Raw genomic sequence first — 22980 nt, forward strand, 5'->3', positions numbered from 1 at the left:
TTAATAACTAGATGCCCCCTCCCTTCCCTCCAACCCCTCTGTCCTATCTAGTGTTTGTCTATTCCTCCCATGCTCCCTTTCCCTATCCCACTATGAATCAGCCTCCTTATATAAAAAAAAAAACATTTGGCATTTTTTTTTGCGGGGGTGGGGGGGATTGGCTAACTTCACTTAGCATTATCTTCTCTAACTCCATCTATTTACCTGCAAATGCCATGACTTTATTCTCTTTTATTGCTGAGTAATATTCCATCGTATATATGCCACATTTTAAAAATCTGTTCATTTATTGAAGGGCATCTAGGTTGTTTCCATAGTTTAGCTATTGTGAGTCAGTATCTTTTATGTATCTCGCTAGAGCCCCTAGAGATTCTGATATGGGGTGAGAAATGTACTGATTAAATCAACTTCAACATTACTTTGAACTGTAGAACTTTACTCTGATTTATTTACACATTATGCTTAACTAGGTTGTGCAATATGGATCATTAGAGGCTTTGCAACGATTCCAGATGATATTCCAAGTAATACCAGCCAAAGGGAGGAAAAAAAAAAGCTGTTAATTACAGCAATATAAACTGTCCCTGATTTCTACATTTCCAAGAAGAATTGAAGTCCCCAAATTAAAATTCTTGCCTTTATAAATTAAGACATTTTCTTATCCTACTCATCTTCAGCCAGAATGTTCTCATTCAAGTTCAAGGTATTGTCAATGTTATTAGATCACTTTTCCAGCACCCATAAAATTAAAATGACCCAAGTCCAAATCTCTCCAGGATTCTTACTTGTTTCTGATTCTCAGAGGCAAAGAGACCCATAAGATATTCATTGCAGTATTCTCACACTCAGAAACCATAATACCAAATACACAAGAGTTATTTCAGCCAAATGATGCACAAGGACTCAAATATTTTGTACAGTCTAGGTCTCTATTTTGTTACCAGAAACATTAAAAGGAAGATCCCTGAGTGCACTCTTCTAGGATGCCAATCAGTCAGGGTTCCTTGTCGGAAGTCCACAGCCTGTGAACCTAGACTAAGTTGGTAGAATGAGAATTCAAAGACAACCACATATTGCATCTGGGTGGTATGTCCTTTATAATTGTTTTAATCTATAAGAGATCACTTCTCCCTTCATTGTTGTTTTTTATTAAAGAAACTAAATAATTTTCCCTTTTAAATTTTTCTGTATTCTGACTTTTACTGAAATGCTTCTCTATGGTGATGTTTAGCACGTTCTCTGAACCCTCTGTATTTGTAGGTTGGCAGTTAGACCCCGGGAACCTTAAAATCGGGTTCAATTTTTTGTTTTTGGGGGCACATATACAGTTATATTTTAAACATTTGATGTCTTTTTTTGCCTTTTATTTTTAAACCACTTGTTTCCTTTGAAGAAAGCACCTTTATTGCTTTTCTGTTCTCCTGGCTTTGGAATCCAATATTTATGTGTCTAAATTCTATATTTCAATTCTTAGAATTCTCAATATCAAGAGACTGGAAATCAAATTCAAATTTTCTAAAAAGATCCAGTTGTCAAGTAAATCACATTTTCCTTTATCTCTTTGAATTATATAATCCTTTTTAATGGATATTCTAACACAGCTCTTGCCTTGATCTGTCATTGTCTTGCACGTCTCCTGTCTAGTATACACCCTCTCTCCATACTTTCAAAAACCCAACCTCCACAAATGTCAACTAACTAGAAGAGCTAAGCTTCAAATCATAGTGTTAACTAGGGCTTCATACTCTGAGGTTATGTTCTGTGCTTAAGTCCTAGAAAACAATGGACAGGAGAAGAAATGATTATACTTACAGTGTAATAGGCAATCAAAAAGATTTAACAACACTTTAAAAGGAAATTTATTTGAGGTCAGAAGACATAAAAACAAGTTTCTCACCCATCGCTTTTTTTACTTTGAGAAAAGTAATTTGAGTGGGATTTGATTTCCACATCTATAAAGTAATAACAGAAATCTGGTCCATCTCTGAAGCCTCTTCCCAGTTTAATAATTCTGAGATTCTAATTACCTTCCAATTTATGATACATTCTGGGCCTCAGCCCTATTCTTTAGTTAAAGGTAGAACTTCTCACATCAAAAGAGCTTCATTTTATTTAATGAGGGAATCCAGCCTCAGAAAGAAACATAAATTACTCATTCTCCTACCCACATTTTATCTAAAATACTCTTTTTTGCCAATATGTCAATTCAGTCTCTGAAAAGTGTGATGGATTTTTGTCTGACCTCCCCCTTAGATACTGAGAGGGTGCAGAACATGAATCAGTTATTTCTTCAATTCCATAAAGTGTATCCTGATATCCTGTGCTCCCTCTGATCAGGGACTCCTCTGGGTACTGCACATAGCAGTGAATGAAACTAGAAAAATTTTTGGTTTCACACAATCAGATAGTGGTAAGGGTCTGCAGAGATGATAAGATTGGATGAAGAGAGAATGAATGGGCGAAGGCTACACTGTGTGTTGGGTGGGTAAAGATTCTTTCTAAGGAACTGACACTTAAACAGAAACTTAAGCCATACAAAGAATCTACCATATGTAGACCCAGGATGAGTGTACCAGAGGGAGGAATAGTGGGGGCAAGCTCCTACACTGGGAACGTGGCTGGTGATGCAAGATCCGTGGCGTGAAGGCCTTGGAGACCAGGGATTTGGTGTTGACCTTAAGACAGAGGGAAACATGGTGGGATTTGCATTTTTTAAAGGCCGCTGTAACTTGGTCATTCTCTATTGGAGAGTCACTCACCACTTCTGTCTTCCTAACAGTTTTTGCCAGAATCCTGCGGGCTCCTGAATCCCACAATGTCTCCTTTGGCTCCTTTGTGACCCTGCGCTGTACAGCAACAGGCATCCCTGTCCCCACTATCAGCTGGATTGAAAATGGAAATGCTGTGAGTGTCATGTGTATGGGGACTTGTTTGGGGAAGACCCACTGGTGGTGAAGTTCAAGACAGACCATAGATTTGGGGAGTTATTTTTATTTCTATCATTGGTCCCACCTGCATCTATTTTTGTCCTGGAAATCACTGTCTTCGAATTTGGATGCCAGGAGTTGCTTCTTTTCTTGTATCACTGGGAATAGTCAGAAATCAAATGCTTTCTTTGTGCCTTTGTGTCAAAAAGGAAGAGGTAACAAATCCTTTCCATGCACTTTCATAAAATCCTCCAGTGAAAGATAAGTTCCCTGCTGGAAGGCAGTTTAGGGAAAAGCAATCTGGAATTAGAATCCACATCTGTCAGTTCAACATACCTTTCTTCATTTTTAATAGTGGTATTAAGAGCTAACACATATGAGGTAATGTTTTGATCTAGGCCCTGCTTTTAACACTTTATTTTTTCATTCTATAAATATATGTTGAGCATGGGAGCATTGAGCATTACTCCAGGTCCTGTAAAAACAGGAGCAAATGAAACAGGCAAAGTTCCCTGCCCTTAAAGAGAGCTGGCATCCTGATGAATAAAGACAGACAAACAATAAGACAAAGAAGAGACTGTATATTTTATGTAGATTCTATCAAATGCTGTGAAAAAAAATAATCAAGGTAGAAAAGAAGACAGAAAAATTGACCGTAGGGAGAGAGAGTCTGTTTTCAACAGGGTCAAGCTTCATTAAAACAAAGACATTTGAGCAAATCTCTGAGATGAAGGAGATTTTGTACATAGCTTGACAAGATAACCTGACAAAGGCTCTGAGATAAGGATATGCATGTTCTATCAGAGAAACAGCAAGGAAGTCAGCATGGCTAGAGGTGAATGAGCAAAGAGCAAAGCAGGAAGGGGTGTGTGCAGGCCTTGTGGATCCTACAGATTTGGGTAGGTCATGGAAATAACTTTGGCTTTTATTTGCATGGGATGGAATACCATTGTAGGTCTGTTTCTGTTTTCTTTCTGATTCTTGTTCATTGTATTCTGTTTTCTTGTGTGCCTCGTTATCTTTGATTACATGCAGTTCATTGTATTGAAAAAATATCAGAAACTAATTTGAGGTCTAGATGAAGGTAATTTCCCTTGGAGAGAATTTTTTCTTGTTTCTGCTAGGGAACAAGAGCTGCAACTAATCCTGGTTTGAAGCTCCTTGGACATCCCAGATAATTATAATGTATGCTTAATAATTATAATGTCATTAAGGTTTGAAGCTCCTTGGACATCCCAGATAATTATAATGTATGCTTAATAATTATAATGTCATTCTTTATGTGGGCTACTTCACTTGTAGTTCACACTGAAATGTCCCTGATAACTAGTTCTTTGAGTTCTCAATTTATTGTATCTTTAATGCTTTTATGGGTTCTGAAGTTAGATTTGGCTATCCAAAAAAAAAAGTTCAATTTTTCTGGCTTTGGAAAAGTATCTTAACCATGGAGAGTATCTAAGTTTTGTTATATCTGTTAAATTTTTTTTTCTCAGAATTTTAATTTGTTTGTGTGAGGATTTGTATGAATAACCTAGCTTATCCAATATCTGAAAAAGGAACCTGTCATAAGTTATTATTGTCATTATATTGTATAAGTTCTATCATTTGTCTATTTACATTTGATTTTCATGCAATTTCTAGTTGCTGATATGCTTAATGCATTAGGTAAAGTGAAAATATGTTAATTCTTAATTTAATAATTGCTTTTAATTGAAAGATATTTTATAAGCAATAAAATGCCTTGCCAGTAATTATATGGCTTTTTGATGAACATGTAGTTTTCACTTTGAATTGAAAAATTTCCTTTACTTGAATCACTTTTATTCCTTGAAACATCGTTTTGTTTGTTTGTTTGTTTCATGGTGTTGTTTCAAATTGCTCCAAATTTTATTCTAGATTACTGCCTCCATTTTCAAAAATGGGAATGGTCTATTCTTTTAGTGCGCTATTATGATTATGCTGCTAATAATATTATGCCAGGCTTATAGAATTGTTGGTACATTTATGTATTTTCCTTTGGTACAGAGCTGGAGGTGAGGCAGATGAGATGCAAATTTCTCTCAAACTTAGATGTTTCCTCTACTGTATCTCTGACTAATGCTTTTCTCCTCTCCACGTTCTCTCTAGTTAGACTGCTATTAAATGGATTTGGTTCAAAACATCAATCTTTTAGTTCTTTTGGTTTGGCCTATTTTTGTGGAGAGATAAGGGTAGCCCTACATAGTCTGTATGCATTTCCTCAGGCTCTATTACCCTGAGAGTTGTCCACCATAGAAAGCCCCAACAAGGAAATCTCATCCACAAGCTCTAGCTCATGAGCTGATGCCTCAGCCTGGTGCTCCATGCATATATAATAGCCCCCCAAAATTCTTCAGGTACCTTGCTGAATTCTCTAAGTCTACTTCTGCTTACAGCTTACCTATCTCACCTTTGAAATTTTCCAGGACTCTTGGAAAAGTGTGTGTTTGTGTGTGTATGTCTTTTTTTTTTTTTTAGTTGTCGATTGGCCTTTATTTTATTCATTTATTTATATGTAGTGCTGAGCATCAAACCCAGTGCTTAATACAAGGTAAGCAAGTGCTCTACCTCTGAGCCATAACCTCAGCCCCCAAAATGTGTCTCTTCCCCTCCCAAGAAACCTCTTCTTTTGTGTTAGATTTTAGTTACTTGATATTAATCTATCTATCAATCCATTCACATCATCTCTCTTAATCTTCCAAAAATTACTAAAAATGTCTGGTCCTTTGATTACGATACCTTCCATCTTTCTCTGAACTTATTTTTCTTGATTTTAGAGTTTATTTATCTGATAAGATTTCAGGTGGAAAAAGAATAAAGATATGAGCTAAAATGATTATTATTATAACTTAGGCATTGAATAAGCATGATTTTCATGTAATACAATCTTTATTATTTTCTCTGTCCCTTATTCAGCAAAGTGGGTTCTTTTGCTACCAGAGAAGCCTACCTCAAGCAGGCTTTGTGATTTTTCTGGACACTCTTATATGATTTTAAATCATTAACATCATCCTAATTTAGTAATTTGAGGTGTCTTGTCCTAAGTAATAACTGAGACATCCAAATGCATTCATAAGCAGGAAGACTTATCCCTTCCTCCCTTCTCAGGACTATTGTAGTCATGCTTCCACAGAGGAATTGTGGTTGGTTTCTTAGCTCCTGCTCAACTGTGATCCTCTCACTTCTTAGCTGCTCTGTGTCACTATGTCAGGGTTGGGTAGGAGGAAGAGAGGAGAAGTAATTGAAGCAGGAGAGTTATCATTTAACTGATGCCCTCGCAATTTCACCGTATACCTTCTGCACCTGCCAGGTATTTTAAATTGCATTTTTCCCTCATGGACATGTTCATAATTCTTCAGAGACTAGGGAACATTTAAGACAATACTAGGAATGCGTTTTCCTTAGGTCAGCCCTCTTCTGTTTAGCCTCCAATTTGTTAGTTGATAGGAGGTGTCTTTATTGGAGTTATTTATTTCCCCAAAAGGTCCTCTTGGGAAGATGGAAAAGGACTACAATTCAGATCTTCTATAAAAACCTTTGTATCTAAGAACTCTGGGAGCCTAAATCATGAAGAGAGCTTCCTTCTCTTTGCTTCTTCCACTGGAGTTGCCAGGCAGCTCAACCTGGCCCTTTAGATATTTGTCCGTTTTGTCTACACATTTCAGGTGTGTTAGGATCCACAAGACTCCAAACACACATTCATGTACACTCTTCTTTGATGATTCTTTAGAAACACTCACAGAACTCAGAAAAGCTATTATGGCTAAAGTCTAGGGCAGGAAAAGAAAAATGATTAAAATCCGTAAGAGGGAATCAGTTTTCCTCTCCCAATAAAGTTGCAACAACAGTACTTAATTCCCAACAATCATATGTGACAACATGTTAAAGTACTGCCATCCAGGGATGCTCAACCTAGCATAGGTATCCAGAGTTGTTACTGGAGGTCAATTACCTAGACAAAAAAATACTGACAGGACTGATCTTAGACCTCCAGAAATAAAATGGATGCAGTATGTTCTAGGGTTACAGGTGAACAGAAAGAAGTATTCATTTTAACTCACATGGTTAATGTAAACTATCTGGTATGACCCAAATTCTCAGGATGCAAAGATACTCCTATCAGATAGAATATTCCAAGGGGTAATAGGATGTCCCCAAGAGCCACAGGGAGGACTTTTCTTTGTAAGGTGCAGGGTTTGAGCACCTTAAGCCCATCAAACTAACCTTTTAATCCTTTACTACACAATAGGAGACTTAAGTCAACTCTTAAGCTTATCCTAGCTAGGACACCCTGTCATTCATTAAAGAGATATGGTACATGTCCAAACCAGACCTTTGGGTGGGGAAAGAATGACTCAGAATAACTTACCAACACAAACCTTGATAAGTCATCCAACTGGTGCTTGGTTATTTTCATCTTCCATCTCCTGTAGGATAGTCTTTTTTTTTTTTTTTTTTTTTGGTATCTTGGTTGTAGTGAACATAGGTTATCATATTGCACTATAGTAACAGTAGCATACTAGAGACAAAGGATGTCTCAAATTATGCTTTTTTGTTTTTTAACATTTGTTTTTTAGTTGTAGGTTGACACAATACCATTTTTAATTTTTTTTTTAATGTGGTGCTGAGAATTGAACCTAGGGCCTCACACATGCTAGGTAAGCTCTCTACCTCTGAGCCACAATCCCAGCTCCCTCCAATTATTTTTAAAGCAAGTATTTCAACAAGAAAATGGGAGACTTCTTTTTTTTTTTCTTATAGGTAGGCAAAATCTTTTGGTATAATTCACATCATATTAAATTTTATTTCTACCCAACCTAAGGCACTTTCCTTCATGGACTTGGATTATTGCATATCCTCTCAACTTTCTCTTCTCCAGGATTATATTAATTTGCTAGAGCTAACAATATCAGAATAGAATGGATGGGGTGACTTAAACAACAGAAATTAATTTTCTCATGGCTCTGAAAACTGAAAGTTCAAGATCAAGGTGCCATCCGGGCTGGTTTCTAGTGAGATCTCACTTTCTGACTTGTAGATAGTTTCCCCTGGCCATCTTGCAGTGTTCTCATGTGGCCATGTCTCCATGTGCATGTACTCCTGGTGTCCTGGTGTCTACAAGGAGAAGACCCCAAATCCCATAGTGTTTTTTCATAACATAGTTCTTACTCCTAAATGGCTTTGATTCCTTTCTTTTTTAGACTGTTACAGGGTTTCCTCATCTGAATTAAATAGCAAACAAAATAAGGCAAATACTCTGGAAAAATATAACAGAACGTTAAAGACAAAAACTTTAAGAAGAAACCCATTAATGGGTGACCTATAAACTTAGAATTCTGCAGCATAAAAGAAGCGTATGTGAGATGATCGGTCAACTAGCTTGTTTGTGGTGATCATTTCACAATGTATACCTATATCAAAACATCAATTTATAAATATATACAATTTCTATTTGTTGGTTATGCTGTATTAAGCTAAAAAGGTAAAATTTTAAAAAAATTAAATTAAAAAAGAAATCTCAGAAAGTAATGTTCTGCTCTATACTCCCACCCCTCCGGGGGCCTGCTCCCTGTGATGCAGTGTGTCCTAAGAAGACTGGTTGGCTGGAGCCCTGAAAAATGAGAACTAGGACACAGGGCACAGGAAGAGGAAGGAGAGGGGAGGGAAGGCTGTGGAAAACAAACTGTGTCCTTGTGTGAAATTTTGATAAGATGTAAAACAGGATGCCAAATTTTATGGCTACCCATAACAAAGGACATCTTCTATATTTTTGCAATCCTCCAAGGCTTTCAATTATTCATTCTTGTTTTCACTTCTGTTGTGTTGACGGAAAGTTCCTTTTATCTTTTTCTGATACCTAAGAAAAACCACTTTCTTATAATTTGTTATTAAGATTGGTTCATCTTATCTATCCTAGATCCCTTCAGAAGACAGTGAGCAAACAAATTACCACTTTGTCACTTGTAACTCAAGCCATGACAGAATGAGAATTAGACACAGTTAGCTGACTTAAGAATGTCCCTCTTCAGCTAATGTGATTTGAAGGGAGTTCCATTTGCCACTCAGACATGGATCCCTCATGTGGATAATGACACAGACGTCAGATGGCTGTCAAAGATGACCTCTAGTATAACATCGGACTAAGGTTCTCTAATTCTGTTAGGTTATAATAAAGTAGCACATAGTCCCTGCTCTGCTTTACCACTCTAAATAAATTTCAAGTGTCAGTTGAAATCCAATCCTAGTTGGCAGTGTGTTTTGTGACTCTTCCGTGAAGCTGTCGTAGTTGACATAAGCCTCTGAAGGTGGCATAAAGACATGCTAAGGAAATTGGGAGGCTGACATGTAACTTTACTCATTTGTCTTACAGTAATGAAGAAATGGTTAGGCATGCTTTTTAAAATTCAGTATTTCCAAAAGGCTTGCATGAGAGTAGATATGTGGAGGATACGTGATCATTCTCTGTTGGAGTTCAGGAACAATAAAAGAGCCTCAAATTAATCATTCGAGATACGACTCATCAAAAGTATAAGGCAAAACAGATCTAGCCCTTCTGAGGCTAAAACAGGAATAAAATACACCAACGGTGACTTTGATTCAGGAAGAAAGCAAAAGTATACCCGCAGTTCTTATGGTCAGAGAGCATGTGTTGTTCTTACTGCCAAGTTCTTGGTAACACTACCCAAGCCCAAACCGAAATCCACATGCCCTTGCCCTTACTGACGCAAACCACAGGAAATGGAGGCAATTTCAGGCATTGAACATTGTGAAAGTAGCAACTCAGAAAGTGCATCCAAGAGAATATGAAGGAGCCCACAGCCCTGATATTGTTTTAGGGTATTGAATGAAGACAGATATAGAGCTGGGAGACAGTTGGCACAGAATAAAACAGTTTGAACTGTGACTTTAACTAGGAGCTAGTAAACTAACCTCCGGACATGCTCCTAAGTACTCAGCCATCTGAAAGATGGGATTGCTCCTCTTCCCCACCCCCACCCTGTGCACATGCCAGTAAATTAAAACCCTGGACCGTTAGCCCAAGAGCTGGAGAAAGTCAAGCAACATACTCTAAAATGATTAAGAAATATTTTGCTTTCTTCCTATGGAAATACCATTCTTTTATTTTTTTCATGGAAATTTGTAGTCACAGATGAACTTTAGACTCACTGGTAATATTATTTTCCTTTTACAAGTAATTTGATGTAGTAATTTGATGTGAACGGAGCAGAGCTTACTTTTTAAAACTAAAATCCTTGTAATTTTTATAACTGGATTTATTTAAAGTTATGTTAATAATACCTCTGATATTTGCACATTCAACTAAAAATTTAGAAAAAATTACATGTCTGTCTCTCTTTGTCCAACAAATGTAATTCCTAAGACATTTTAAAAGTTGAAGTATCTTAATTTAATAGAGGAATTTTGTAAAATAAATAGCCAAACCATTTATGTTGAAGATTGTGGTTTTTAAAATTCTTAAAAGGAGGCTTGTCTATATTTTATGCAGAATTGATACAGCAACATCTCTCAATTTAAAATGTATTAATGAGGGCTAGGTATATAGCTCAGTTGGTAGAGTGCTTGTCTTGCATGCACAAGACCCTGGGTTTAATCTCTAGCACCACACACACACAAAAAAAAAACCTATTAATGATACATAAAAATATTCTATTTGTCAGGACTGCTATATCACCTTCAAAGAGTTTTTGTACACACTGTTTCAGCTGTGCATTATTAAGACTATTTGATAGAACTTTCTATTTTACTGCTTTTAAAAAAAATCTTATTATTTTTTTCTTCTACATCTTTAAGGTGTATAACATGGTGGTTTGATTTTACATATAACACAGTGAAATGATTAGTGTGGTCAATCAAATTAACACATCCATGGCCGCACAAAGCTATCCTTAACCAAAAAGACAAAACCCTATCCCCAGAGCACAGAGCTGTGTATATGGCTCCTTCAAGGCAGAGTGCCTGAGTGATTTGCAGAAACCAATGTACTTACTGTAAACTCCAGACAGAGTCATTTCAATTAAGTACAGTCATCCCTCAGGGAGCTTGGGGAGTTGGTTCCAGGACCCCTGTGGTTAACAAAATCCCTGAATGTTCATTTTTATTATATAAAATGGAGTATTATTTGCATGTAATCTTATGCAATCCTCCCATATACTTTAAATACCTAATACAATGTAAATGCTGTATAAGCAGTAGTTATACTGTATTGTTTAGAGGATAATGTCAAAGAAAAAAATCTGTACATGTTCAGTATAGATGCAATTTAAAAAATATATTTTCACTCCACAGTTGGTTCAATCTCAGATATAACACCCCCAAATACAGGGGCGGGGCATTGTCCTCTGTATTTTTTAGGCATATCTTGGTGAAAGCTCACAGTGATAATCTGAACTAGTCCCTTTGATCTTTTAAAGCAGGGAGGCAAAAAGATCAAATAGAGGGCAGAGGGTTGTTTTTATTTTCAGATCATCAAAAATACTAAACTGTTGGTCAGGATGATCTATGAAGAAAGAAAAACAAATTCAAACTATGACTAACAAGGCCTGCTGTGCATGAGTCACCCACTGAATCAAGTGAGGTCTCTGGACACAGGAGGAAAAGCACTTAGGAGCCACGTCATAATGCAGGGGTGAGCCTCCCAATTTGCTGGTCTCCTCACCAAACTATTTCAACACCTGGGTGGAATCCAGGAGAAGAGAGCTCAGGCAGCTTAAAAACTGTGTCTCTTTCCTACAAAGGATGTTTTCAGTGACCTTGAGGAGGTATTTAGCAGTGGCTTTCTTAGGTGTGAACATGAAAATAGTGGGAGTCTAAGCAGCATTTCGGAATTACTTATTTCTAAGTTGTCTCCAAGGCATTGCATGGCCCTGCTTCTTGAAGGAGAGAAACAGATTTGCAAAGGAGGAAAGCAGTGGCCCTACGAATTCCACGTAATACACAAACTGAAATGGGATTATTTTAAAAAACAAAACAAAATATGAAACAGCATAGAGCATGTCAGTTGAACATAGGGTTTGTACTCATTGTTTTTTTGTTTTGTTTTGTTTTTGTTTTTTCTCCTTGCTGCTTTGTATTCCAATTCAGGGGAAGTCCAAAATTGGACTTCAAATTGTTCAGTTCTTTCTAACTTGCATGCTCAGATCCATAAGACATTGAACTTCTGATAAATATGATAGTGATGAATTCAACTAGAATTTCCAACTTAGGGTGTATCTCAGAAAGATATTTTTCTTTCCACTTGAGGTTGCTTATCTGGGGAAAATGCCATAACACTTGATCTGACCTGGGAATTTTCCCCAGTTAAGGTAAACTGATACTCACATAAGCCAGTTTTCATCATAGGTATGGAGACTAGTGGTGAGACTCGTAGTGAGGGTAGAGAATAAAAAGAGAAAGAAGTGAATTGGACAAACTTTCCCTGCCTCATTGCTAGAGAAAGCTTTGGTGCCAAGGACAGGGGCCACCTGGAGCTAGGGAGAATTGCCAGTCTTTGAAAATCCTCTCTCCTGCAAAATAGTAAGATAATTGGCTCCAGATTCCTCTTTCTCAGCTTCATTTCCTACTATTAGAGGAATCTCTTCCAAGGTAACCAGGCTCAGATTCCCTCTGGCCCTATTTATACTCCTCCAAGCAAGGCTAAGGCATAACATGGGTTTTTCCTTAATTGTCATTTTACATGAATTTCCCTCAAATTGGCATCCTTCCCCCCCCCCCCATAGAAGTAGTGAGAATTAGGGACTAATTATTGAAAAGATGGTAGGTACAGTACTCAGGAAAACAGTGAAGAAATAACCATTACAAAAAGTGCCACCGCCTTGGCCATGACATATCTCAGACATTTATTTTATTCCTCGTTGGTTGATTGGTTGAGGTTGTTCTGTTAGTCAGCTTTCTATCACTGTGAGAAAACACCTGAGAAAAATCAACTCAAAAGGAGGAAAGACTTATTTTAGCTCAGTGATTCAGAGGTTTCAGTCCATGGTTCCCTGGGCCCGTTGCTTTGGGCCTGTGGCACCACGGTACATCATGGCAGTAGAGGAGGGGGCTCGCCTCATGGCAACCAGGAAGCAGGGAGAGAAAGAGGGAAAGACCTGGGGGACCAATATTCCCATCAATGTTGTAATTTCCTCCCACTAGTCCTCTTGCCCTGCCCTAACCTCCCACTAGTGACAGAGTAGTGAACAAACCTTTTACATAGGAGGCTTCAGGGGGCACTTGAGATCTAAACTTTAACAGTTACTGTTGCTGTTCTTATTTCTAATGGCTCCTCACTTGTCTCCCTTCCAGGACTGGGGAAGGACTAAGAAATATGATGATTAAAAGCATGGGTTTTGGTATCAGATCAACTAGGGTACGGATTCTAACTCTGCAACATGGTAGAATGTGCTGGGCAGCTTTCTTTATCATACAGTTAGAGTTATGGTGACTGTGGAATAAGTACTGTCAATTAACCTCTCAATTGTGTGCGAATATTGCACTGATATTCTAGCTTTTCAAGGACATTTGATTTTCTGGTTTCAGAAGTCCAGCAATATGAATGCTGTGTCTTAGAGAGAGACTTGGCTTTGCAACCATTTTTTAAAATATTCATTTATCTTTCTGATATGCATTTATGGAGAACTGATCACATGTTATGAAAAGAATTCCAGAGATCTGTAATCCCTCATACTTGACTGTCCCTTTCTTCAGGAAATAGAGGAAGCATCTTGGAGGATCTGCTTAGGGCATCATCTTCCATACTTTACATTAAGTATCTGTTGCTATATTACAAACCACCCCAAAACTTAGTGACTTAACAACAACCATTTATTAATCTGCCAAAAGCCAGCTAGGGTTACAGATTTGGGTCAAGATTGCCTGATCTTGACCAGTCTGGCTCTTGTGATTAGCAGCTTGACTGTGTACTGGTTGGTCCAGAATAGACTTACCCGTATGTTTAACGGCGCTGTTGGCTCCTATCTGAAGCAGTGGAGGTAAATGACCACGTGTGTTTTCTCCTATCAGGCTAGCACTGGCTTGTCCACAGGGGGTCACAGGCTTCAAAGCAAAAGGAAAGCAGGCCACAGTATGCAAGAACTTTACAAGTCTCTGCTCAACCATCCTAAAACATTAGTGGCAAACTAACCCAGATTCAAAGTGTGGAAAGAGATACTACCTCTGAAGAGCTACAGTCGCACTGTAAGGTCCTGGGCCGAGGGCCGGAAACATTTTTGGCTACTTTTGCAATCTACCACATGCCTTTTGATCATAATCCCAATGTTTTTCCCTTCTAGTTTACTAGTATGACATATTAGGAAATCCTTGACCTAGTTCTACTTTTTCTTTTCCCTGTACTCCATCAGGTTTCTTCTGGGTCCATTCAAGAGAGTGTGAAAGACCGAGTGATTGACTCGCGGCTGCAGCTGTTTATCACCAAGCCAGGTCTCTACACATGCATAGCTACCAATAGACACGGAGAGAAATTCAGTACAGCGAAGGCTGCTGCCACCATCAGTGTATCAGGTAAGATGGCCCTGCATGATCCCGTGGCTGCAGGAGAGGGGAGAGTGGGTGCTATTCCACCACATCTGGCATTGGGAAAAACCTTTATCTCCTCCAGTCCCCAGTGAGAATACTCCAGAGGTGACCTAGATATGGATTTTGGCTAATTTGTTGCTTCACAAACTAAATCCTCACATGATTGTCCAATTGTTGAGCAACAACTTGAGGAGCTCACTTCTTTCTGTCTCTTTCTTTTCTTTCCTCTCTCCCTTCCCCCATTCCTCCCTCCCTTCTCTTCTTCCTTACCTTCTTCTTTATTTTTTCTTTTTTTACAATTTCCTTTTCCTCCCCTTCCCATTTCTTTCTCTTTTTGAGTTATCCAAACTCCCCAGGGCTCTCCAGGACTAAGTTGTCGGATATTTACCATATGTGAGCCAATTTTGCATGGCTACTTCTTGGGGCATTTGTTCCTGTGAGTAACACTCTTATGGTTGTTCCTTTCCTGTTTTATGCAACAGCAGGACATACAGGTATTTTCAAGGAAAAGAGCTGACACACGGATTTCTAGGATATTTGTGTTGTGTTATAAAGGTTTATTTTTAAAATTTAAATGTCCCAAAGGCTTCTGAGAACATTTATGGAATTCGTAGAGTTGGAAATAATCCCCGTATCAGGAAATGCCAGGCATACTATATTCATAGCAGGCCTACTGTCCAGGGATCAGCAGAGAGGTGTTTGGCCCCACATGTAAGGCACTGGTAGAACCTTGCCCAGGGCCAGCTCCCCAGAGCCTGCTGTTTCTTATTACAGTGCCACTTCTTTGATCTTCCCTGATGAAGAACTTTCCAGTAATGTATGTGATTTTTTAGTGCAAAGTAAACAGAGGCTTCAGAGAAATACATTGGGAACACTAGACAAAACTGGGCCTCTGGGGCATACCCATGAAAGAAAGACTCCAAAACTAAGTGTCCCTGTACCACCTCCTGGAATATGTCCACCTGTAGTGTCATATTAGGGAAAATCATTTCTTCCAGAGAATAGCACAACTCCTAAAGTAAATTCAACTCAATTTAAAATGAAATGAAATTAAATGTTTTCTATTTACACAGTATTTTGCTATTTTTATAGAGCACTTTTATATGCATTTATTAAATATCCTGGATGTGTTGGGTAAAGTAAGGAATGGAAACAATTAAGAAACGGGTCTTGCTTTCCAGGAACTGTCAATCTAGAGGGGAAGTTAGCCAGCCACATTTAGATAGCTCAGACTATGCTGTATTGCAGAAACACAGACCAAGAACAACAGCAGAGGAAGAGTTGAAGGGAGTCCTTGGGAAAGAGGTAGTATTTGAACAGAAGATGTGTGTACAAGATAAACAGGTTGAAATATGTTCACAAAGCAGCAAGTCAGTGGTCTAGAACATGATGGAGACTGCAGTCAGGTGAAAAGTGGGAAGAAAAGTTTGAAGTGTGGGCTCTAACCAGTTTAGGCCTGGGTAGGTTTAATGCACTTGTCCATCAATGGGAAGTCATTTAGTTATTTTAGAGGAAATAAGTGCTCTGGTCAGATATGTCCTTTAGCAAATTGACAGGAGGGAGGATGTCAAGTGGTTTGGAAGCATGGCAAGTAGCTAGGAAACTCTTCCAGGAGTCTAGAAAAGTCATGAAGACCGGAACAACAGCAGCAATGATTGGTACAGAGAGAAGAGGAGGAGGCCCAGGATCTGCTAGGAGAGAAATGCAATGTATAAGGGCTTGAGTCGGCCAGGGAGGTCCTCTGGTAACGGGGCAGGAGAATGAATTCTGAAGCGTTTAAGATTGAGGAGATGTGTAGGACAAACAGTAATATATAAATAAAAGCAAAACATGAGGACATGAGAAGGCCCAGGAGGTACTAGAAATTTCTGATGCCTTTGAATTACTGGAATTATTCTAGTCACATTATCTTTGTTTTCTTTGATTATATGATCAATACCTATTAAGTAAATAAATACACCTATTCAATTTAGCTATCTATATATCTATATAATGTATAGGTATATATATGTGTGTGTGTACACATGCCATATATTCATTATATGAAGACAACATATTGACATATGAATACTCCAACTCGAGCAAATAAATGGATCCGATTTAGATTAACCTACACTTCCACTGAAGATAAGAGAAAATTTTTCTTTCACCCATCTTTCGAGTCTCATTTCCCAGTGATTTTTTTTTCATTCATTTAAAGATAATCCCCTCCCAGAGTTCTTCTTTCCCTCCCTCCTTCCATCTCTTCCCCTAGATGGCAGGGGAAGAGAGGACAAGTATTTATGCAGTATGTCCTCTGGACCCCTCCCCTCCCCGATCTCTAGTGAAGACAGCAGCTGGGGAACTTCTGCTTTCAGAATTTGGTTGGGACCCAGAGGACCTCCCTGGCCGACTCAGCTCCTTCTGGAGCAGCACAGCCCTCTGCTTCTCAGCTGAATCCTTCACCAAAACCCATCTAGAGATTGTTCTGCAACTACCTCAGAGAGGCCATCCTGTCTGTCCCCACCAAGGCCCTAAAGCAGGCCTACCAAATCCCCCCTCAGCTCTTTTTGTATCCTTAATGGGGCCTGAAGCACTTTCTGATCCCTCTCAAGGTACACAGAATGAAAGAAAGATTCAGACTGACTTGCCCAGTTCTGCCATCTACCCAACCACATGTTGCTATTGTGTTTACACTAACGTTGCCATCTCACGTCAGGGTAAGGGATCCCGGTAAGGTATTTTGCTTCTAATATTCCAAATAAGAAGTTTCAAAACTCTCTCTTCCTTTGGCCTTTTCCTTCATTAATCAATGTACCTCCATTCTAAGATTGGGCCCCGAAAAGGGCCCCGAAAAGGCCCCCAAAATGTGTATCCAAATTCTTCATCTCCCTTCTTTCCTCATTCCCATACATACCAAGCCTGAAGAGCCAGACAGGGATTCTTTATTTAATGTGGAAACCTTTATAGCCTACTCATCATAAATGCAAAAATAATTGTGGAAATAGTGCTTTAACCAGTAAGCAGGAGAACCTAATAAAAATGGTTTTATCTGCTCCACACAAGGGTATATTCATCCCATGGGCTTGATTTTTAAGATGCTGAAAAGATTATACAGCATGATCTTTACCATACTATACATAGCCACATCATCTCGCCACCCCTGTCCCAGCTCATTTGAGAACCTATTCCAACTCCAATTTAGTAAATGGAATATACCAAAGAGAAATCTGTAATCCTAAAAACAGAGTGGTATCTTCTGATGGTAGAAAGAACCTTTAGGTATGACACAGATAGCATAGGAAGGCAATATCCTGGGGTAAGGGGTGAGGGGTAGTGCCAATCAGAAATAGCAGCTCATGGAAAATAACAGTGGAATGTGCATGGAGGGAAGGGAGAGTGGGAGCAGCGTATGGATTAGCGTGAGGCATCGGGAGGCTTGCAACTGCAATGCCTGGATGCAGATGAAGAGCAGTCATCTCAGTCAGGAGAATGGCCATGTAGCCTGGAACCAGCAATGACTTGACCAGTCAGTGGACACCAGTGTGATATGGAGGTCAATTTCAGAGGGTAGGTAAAATTGAGACCTGGAAGTGAAACTTGAGAACACCCTGGATAAGGATATATTTACAGTAGTGGCTAATGGGTCATCAGAGAACCTGAGTAGAGCATACAGCATAAAGGAAGTGTTAACCTATACCTGGGACCTGGGATCTTGCCCTTCTCTGAACTGCACGAGCCACTCTTAAATCAGTCCATATACAGAATCACAGTAAGGTCCAATATTAGGGATCAAATAAAGAAATGAGAATTTAGTCAAAAACTGAAAAAGAAAAAAGACTTAGAAGTCTAGAGAGGGTATGATAGACCAAAAATAGGTCTATGAGTTGGAAATTTGCTTCATATCTAGTGTTATTACCTGCCCTGCTCATAAAAGCTCCAAGATTTTTCTCTTCAACTCCTCATCTGTTTTTCAGGTGGGATGTCCCTGACTATTGGAGGTTTTGACTCTCTTCTACTTTCCCCAGAGCTTCCCAGGCAGTGGATCTTGAGTGCATCCAGTAAGAGCTCTGAGACTTCTGCCATTTTCTCTTCCAGTCTTTGACCTGTTCTTGTCAGTTAGACCTGCTAGATGTCTCATAAGTTCCCTCTGGAATCACTGAGGAAATGACCTCCCAACCCTGGAGTGCTCCTGAGATCAGTATGTAGGGAAGTGAGGCCAATCTGATTTTAAAAAAAGGATCTTTGGAGCAGCTCTCTTCAGGAGCATTTCAGACAAGCATGGTCTTAGGCTCCCCAGAGCTCCCTGTTCTTGCTTGAGTATAGCATCTACTTTCTCCCTATCTGCTAAGTCCCTTTCCTGTGGCCTCCAATAGGGCTGGCCAGAGGTGCAGTCAGACATGGTGCCTCCTCTTGCTATTCTAGCAATGCTTCCTACCCCAGAATCTGCTGCTGTCTCTCATTTCAGCTGTCCCCATGCTCCCCTTGTGTTATGTAGTCAACAGCCCCCTCTGTCACCGACCTGTGTTTCACTTGGAAGCTTTTACTCCATCTGTTTATTTACTCATCTCAGCAGGACAACTGGAAATCCAAAGAGCAAATGGTCTAGTGCTTAGAATTATGTCCAGAGATATTTCTAGGGTTTGAAGGACAACTCAAAACAGAGATTGGCCTTCATTTCCCCAAAGCCTTCCATGAGTCTGCTCAAGCCTCTGTGCCTGCAGAAATGTGATACATTTCCTTCTTCATCATTTATTCGCTGTTAGTCATCAAAAGGCGTCACAAAAGTTTTTGCATCTTTTGCCTATCAACCAAGAAGTTGCATTTCCCCTCCAGTCACAACCCCAAAGACTCAAGTTACGATTGAAACTCACCAGGATGCTGGTATTGGGCAAGATGCCTTGTCTTTGTCATCAGAACCCTAGGCCCTGTGGTGGAGACCAGCCAAAGGGCCCATGATCCCTGTATTGAGCATGGTCCTGGAACAGCCAGAAGCCATAAAAAATAGGCACAGAGATTCAGAAGAACATACATGTTTGTATTTCCCATTTTTAACAGCACGAATATGTCCTTTATCAGACTATGAGGTCCAAAGTTTTGTCTGTGCTTTTCCAGTCTTAAGGGAATAGGGAGGAGTCTCCCCGGTTACATTCTTCCTCCTCTGTTAGCCTTTCCCCCTTCTACCAATCTCTCCACTGTCTGCAATGCCCCTTCTTTGGGTTGACCCCAGGGTCCAGAACTTCTGGTCCCTACATTTGAATTTTACATAGCATCATCAGAAATCTGATGCAATAGTTTGGGGTTCCCTCACTGTAAAATGGACCACTTCGTTTTATTTTCCATATTTCAAGAGTTGATGTTCGATACTATTGTTAAAAAAATAGAACTTTGAACTCTACAACAAAATTGATAGAGGTGATTGAATGTACTGCCATGTTACATACTCTTCCTTATGTCTGATAGCCACTCTCCTATTTCCCTCCAGAGCTGGACATAATTTTTAGGCAGCTGGTGGCACAGAAGGGAGCACATAATCCCCTTTATCACTCAGCCAAAGGGCCCATGATCCCTGTAATGAACTTTCTCCCACTAAAGGCAAAGAGTCTTCTTATCAACAGAGCAGACACCATGCCCTGGAATTTCATGCTGACTTCTTCTGGTTTTAAACTGATTAAAAGTGTTTTGTTTTTGTTTTTAATAAAGGGGAAAGAATAAATGAGTAACAGACAGTAGCCACACTAAATTGCTCCCAGATGTTCTGCAGTTAGGCATAAAAGGTAAGCATGCTTTTCCAATCAGGCAGCTTCTTGTTTTAGAACCCAGGCAAGTTTCAAAAGAAGGCCAACGTTTTACGGACTTTTCCAAATCATTTTCAAGATTCTGCAGAACATTGGGTAACAGTATGTCAGTCAGCTGTACATTGCTGTGACCAAAATACCTGACAAGAACAATTTAAAGGAGAGAAAATTTATTCTGGCTCATGATTCCAGAGATTTAGTCCATGGTCGGCCAACTTGACAGAACGTCAAGGCAGAAGGGCCTCATGGAGGGCCACTGCTCCATTTATGGTGGCCAGGCAGCAGAGAGAGGGAGGAGGAAGGGGCCTCAGAGAAAAGATGCCCCCCGTGACCCAACTTCTCCAGCCATGCCCCACCTGCTTATAGTTACCCCCCGGTCAGTCCATTCAAACTAGGATGGACTAATAAGATTATAACCATCAAAATCTAATTGTTTTACCTCTAAATATTCCTGCATTAACACAGGAGCTTTGGTGGGGGATGAGGGATACCTTATATCCAAACCATAACAGTGGCTATTGGAAATTCCTGAAGTTTAAAAACAAAAACTAGCCTTGAAATAAAATCATTTGTTTATAAATCACTATTTTCTTAGACCCCTTCCCTGTCCCCTAGCTACCCACCACCCAGAAAGAGTCTGTAAGAAACACATGGAAGTCCAATGAATGAGAGTACCTCCTGATTGTCTTTCTAGTCTAGAAACTACCAGTCACCTTAAATTAACTTCATCTCTCGTTGCTTACTTGCCCTTGTTATAGAAGTCTATTAAAGCATCTTATTTCCTCCCAAGTACTACGGCTGGATTCTCTTTGGCACTGGTTCATCTCTAAGCTGTTGAGTCTTCTTTTTGTGTTATGAAGTGAGGTCTCTCTCTGTACCTATCACCTTTGCTCACTGAGTTTCAATGGGTCTCTCTGCTCATCTGCTATTAGAATCTGTTTTGATTCCTCCAAACTATATGCCATTTTCTCCAGAATTTCTTAATGTCCTCTTCCACCTAGTCTGTCACAGTGGGAGACTTATCATGAGGTTTGGGGATTATAGGTGCCACTTTTCCCAGAATTCTGCATTGACAGAAGCTCATATAGGTTCCAAATTCACATAGCTAATAAATGTTAGGGCCAGTATTAAAACCCAGACATGCAGGATCCAGGCCTTTAATGCCTTAATGGATTATTAAATCCTCTTGTTGCAAACATCTGACTACTGACTCTCTCATGGGACACATGTGTCCTTTGGAGAGTCCTGCAGAGGCCTCCATGCCACACTGTACCTTATGAGGGAGAATTCACAGTCCACAGCCCTTGATCGTGATGGCCAGTACCACCGCTGGACCCTCTCCTAACTTTAGGCCCTAATGCTTGTGGTTCTTTTCAGAAAGTAATGTTATTTTTAAAAAAATACAAATAAAGACACTTTTCTTGGCTTTGTGTGCTAGTCTCTCAATTCTTAGACAGTTGAAAAGAGCTGCATTCAACATTTTATAATCCCCTTACACAAAAATCACTCAAGTATGAGGAAAATCTAGAAAAATAGCTCATCTCCTGGCCTCTGATTTTTGCTGGGATGGTTTCCACTTTCATTTGAAGGCCAAGAACCAAAACTGTGTGCCTGTGTACAGAGCCTGCTTAATGGAACAAAGAGGGAGCTAGTAATGTTCCTCTAGACATTGCAAGGAAAAAAGTGTCGTGTGTGTGTGTGTGTGTGTGTGTTTATGTATGTGATTACATATTTTCTATAATCATTTACTTTAGAAATTGGGAGCATGAAAACAATTGGTTTAAAAATTTCAAATATAAGGGGATCCATTCTATGAATGGAAAATACCAGTATTTTCATGGAATGAGTGCCATACATTCAGAATAGACTAATTCACCCCAAATCAGTTCACCTAATACCAGTTTACCTAAACCCACTTTACCTAATTTGTTACCCTTATCAGAATTAAAAATGTAAAATTTTTCCCAGATAATATAGCCAAACAGTCCTGACTTGTTTTGTATTTTTAATACTATAGCACATATTATGTAGGTCATTGTGGTTGGTCATTGTGTTTTTTTCTCTTTTATCCAATTTAGAACACTTGCAGGGTTCTTTATTCAATTTGACAAAAATGACTACTTTTAAAACATTTTTGTAAGAAAAACAACCTTGAATCATACATTCAAGGTTGCAAAAATTGTGTTGTCACCAATTCCTGTGATGTAAAAAAAGTAATCAGAAATACAAACTTGCTGCATTTCAAGGAAACTAACATTTTAGAATTCTGAAAAATGCCAAAAGAATTGCACCCAACCTAAATGGATCTAACATCTTCCAAGGAAGCTAGACCGTGACATTCAGAGAAATTCTAATGCAGCAAATTGGTTTTAGACAAAGCACGTTTCACATTTTACTTTAACAATGGAAGTAGGGAACAAGGAGAAAATTGGCCACAAAACACTTGGTAAAGCATATGAATCTTGAACGTCTCTAAAAGAAGTTGGAATAATTCAGAAAGGAAGGCCACTTCATAGCCTCCCAGGGCCCTCATACTGGGAGAGGGTCTGAGTAGGATCTGTAGTTCACCCCAGGAGAGGCATGACCACCTCACAGCGCCCTGAACTTTACTCCCACAGGCATAACTGGCTACATAATTTATGGAGTTAACTGCAAAATGAAAATGTTAAAAAACAGTATTTCAAGAAGAGCATTAAAGAAATCATAGGAGAGTATGGAACCCT

General features: G+C 39.2%; 1 protein-coding gene across 1 annotated transcript in view; it reads left to right on the forward strand.

Moving 5' to 3' along the window:
- The window catches only part of Musk (muscle associated receptor tyrosine kinase), a 100351-nt gene that overhangs the window by 48903 nt on the left and 28468 nt on the right, over positions 1 to 22980 (forward strand). Inside the window, exons 7-8 of the mRNA XM_078047941.1 lie at positions 2780 to 2904; positions 14306 to 14465. Coding sequence (XP_077904067.1) covers positions 2780 to 2904; positions 14306 to 14465 — 285 coding nt within the window. The remainder of the gene's footprint in view (positions 1 to 2779; positions 2905 to 14305; positions 14466 to 22980) is intronic.

Source organism: Ictidomys tridecemlineatus, chromosome 4 (genome assembly GCF_052094955.1).
Source record: "Ictidomys tridecemlineatus isolate mIctTri1 chromosome 4, mIctTri1.hap1, whole genome shotgun sequence".
Classification (NCBI taxonomy): domain Eukaryota; kingdom Metazoa; phylum Chordata; class Mammalia; order Rodentia; family Sciuridae; genus Ictidomys; species Ictidomys tridecemlineatus.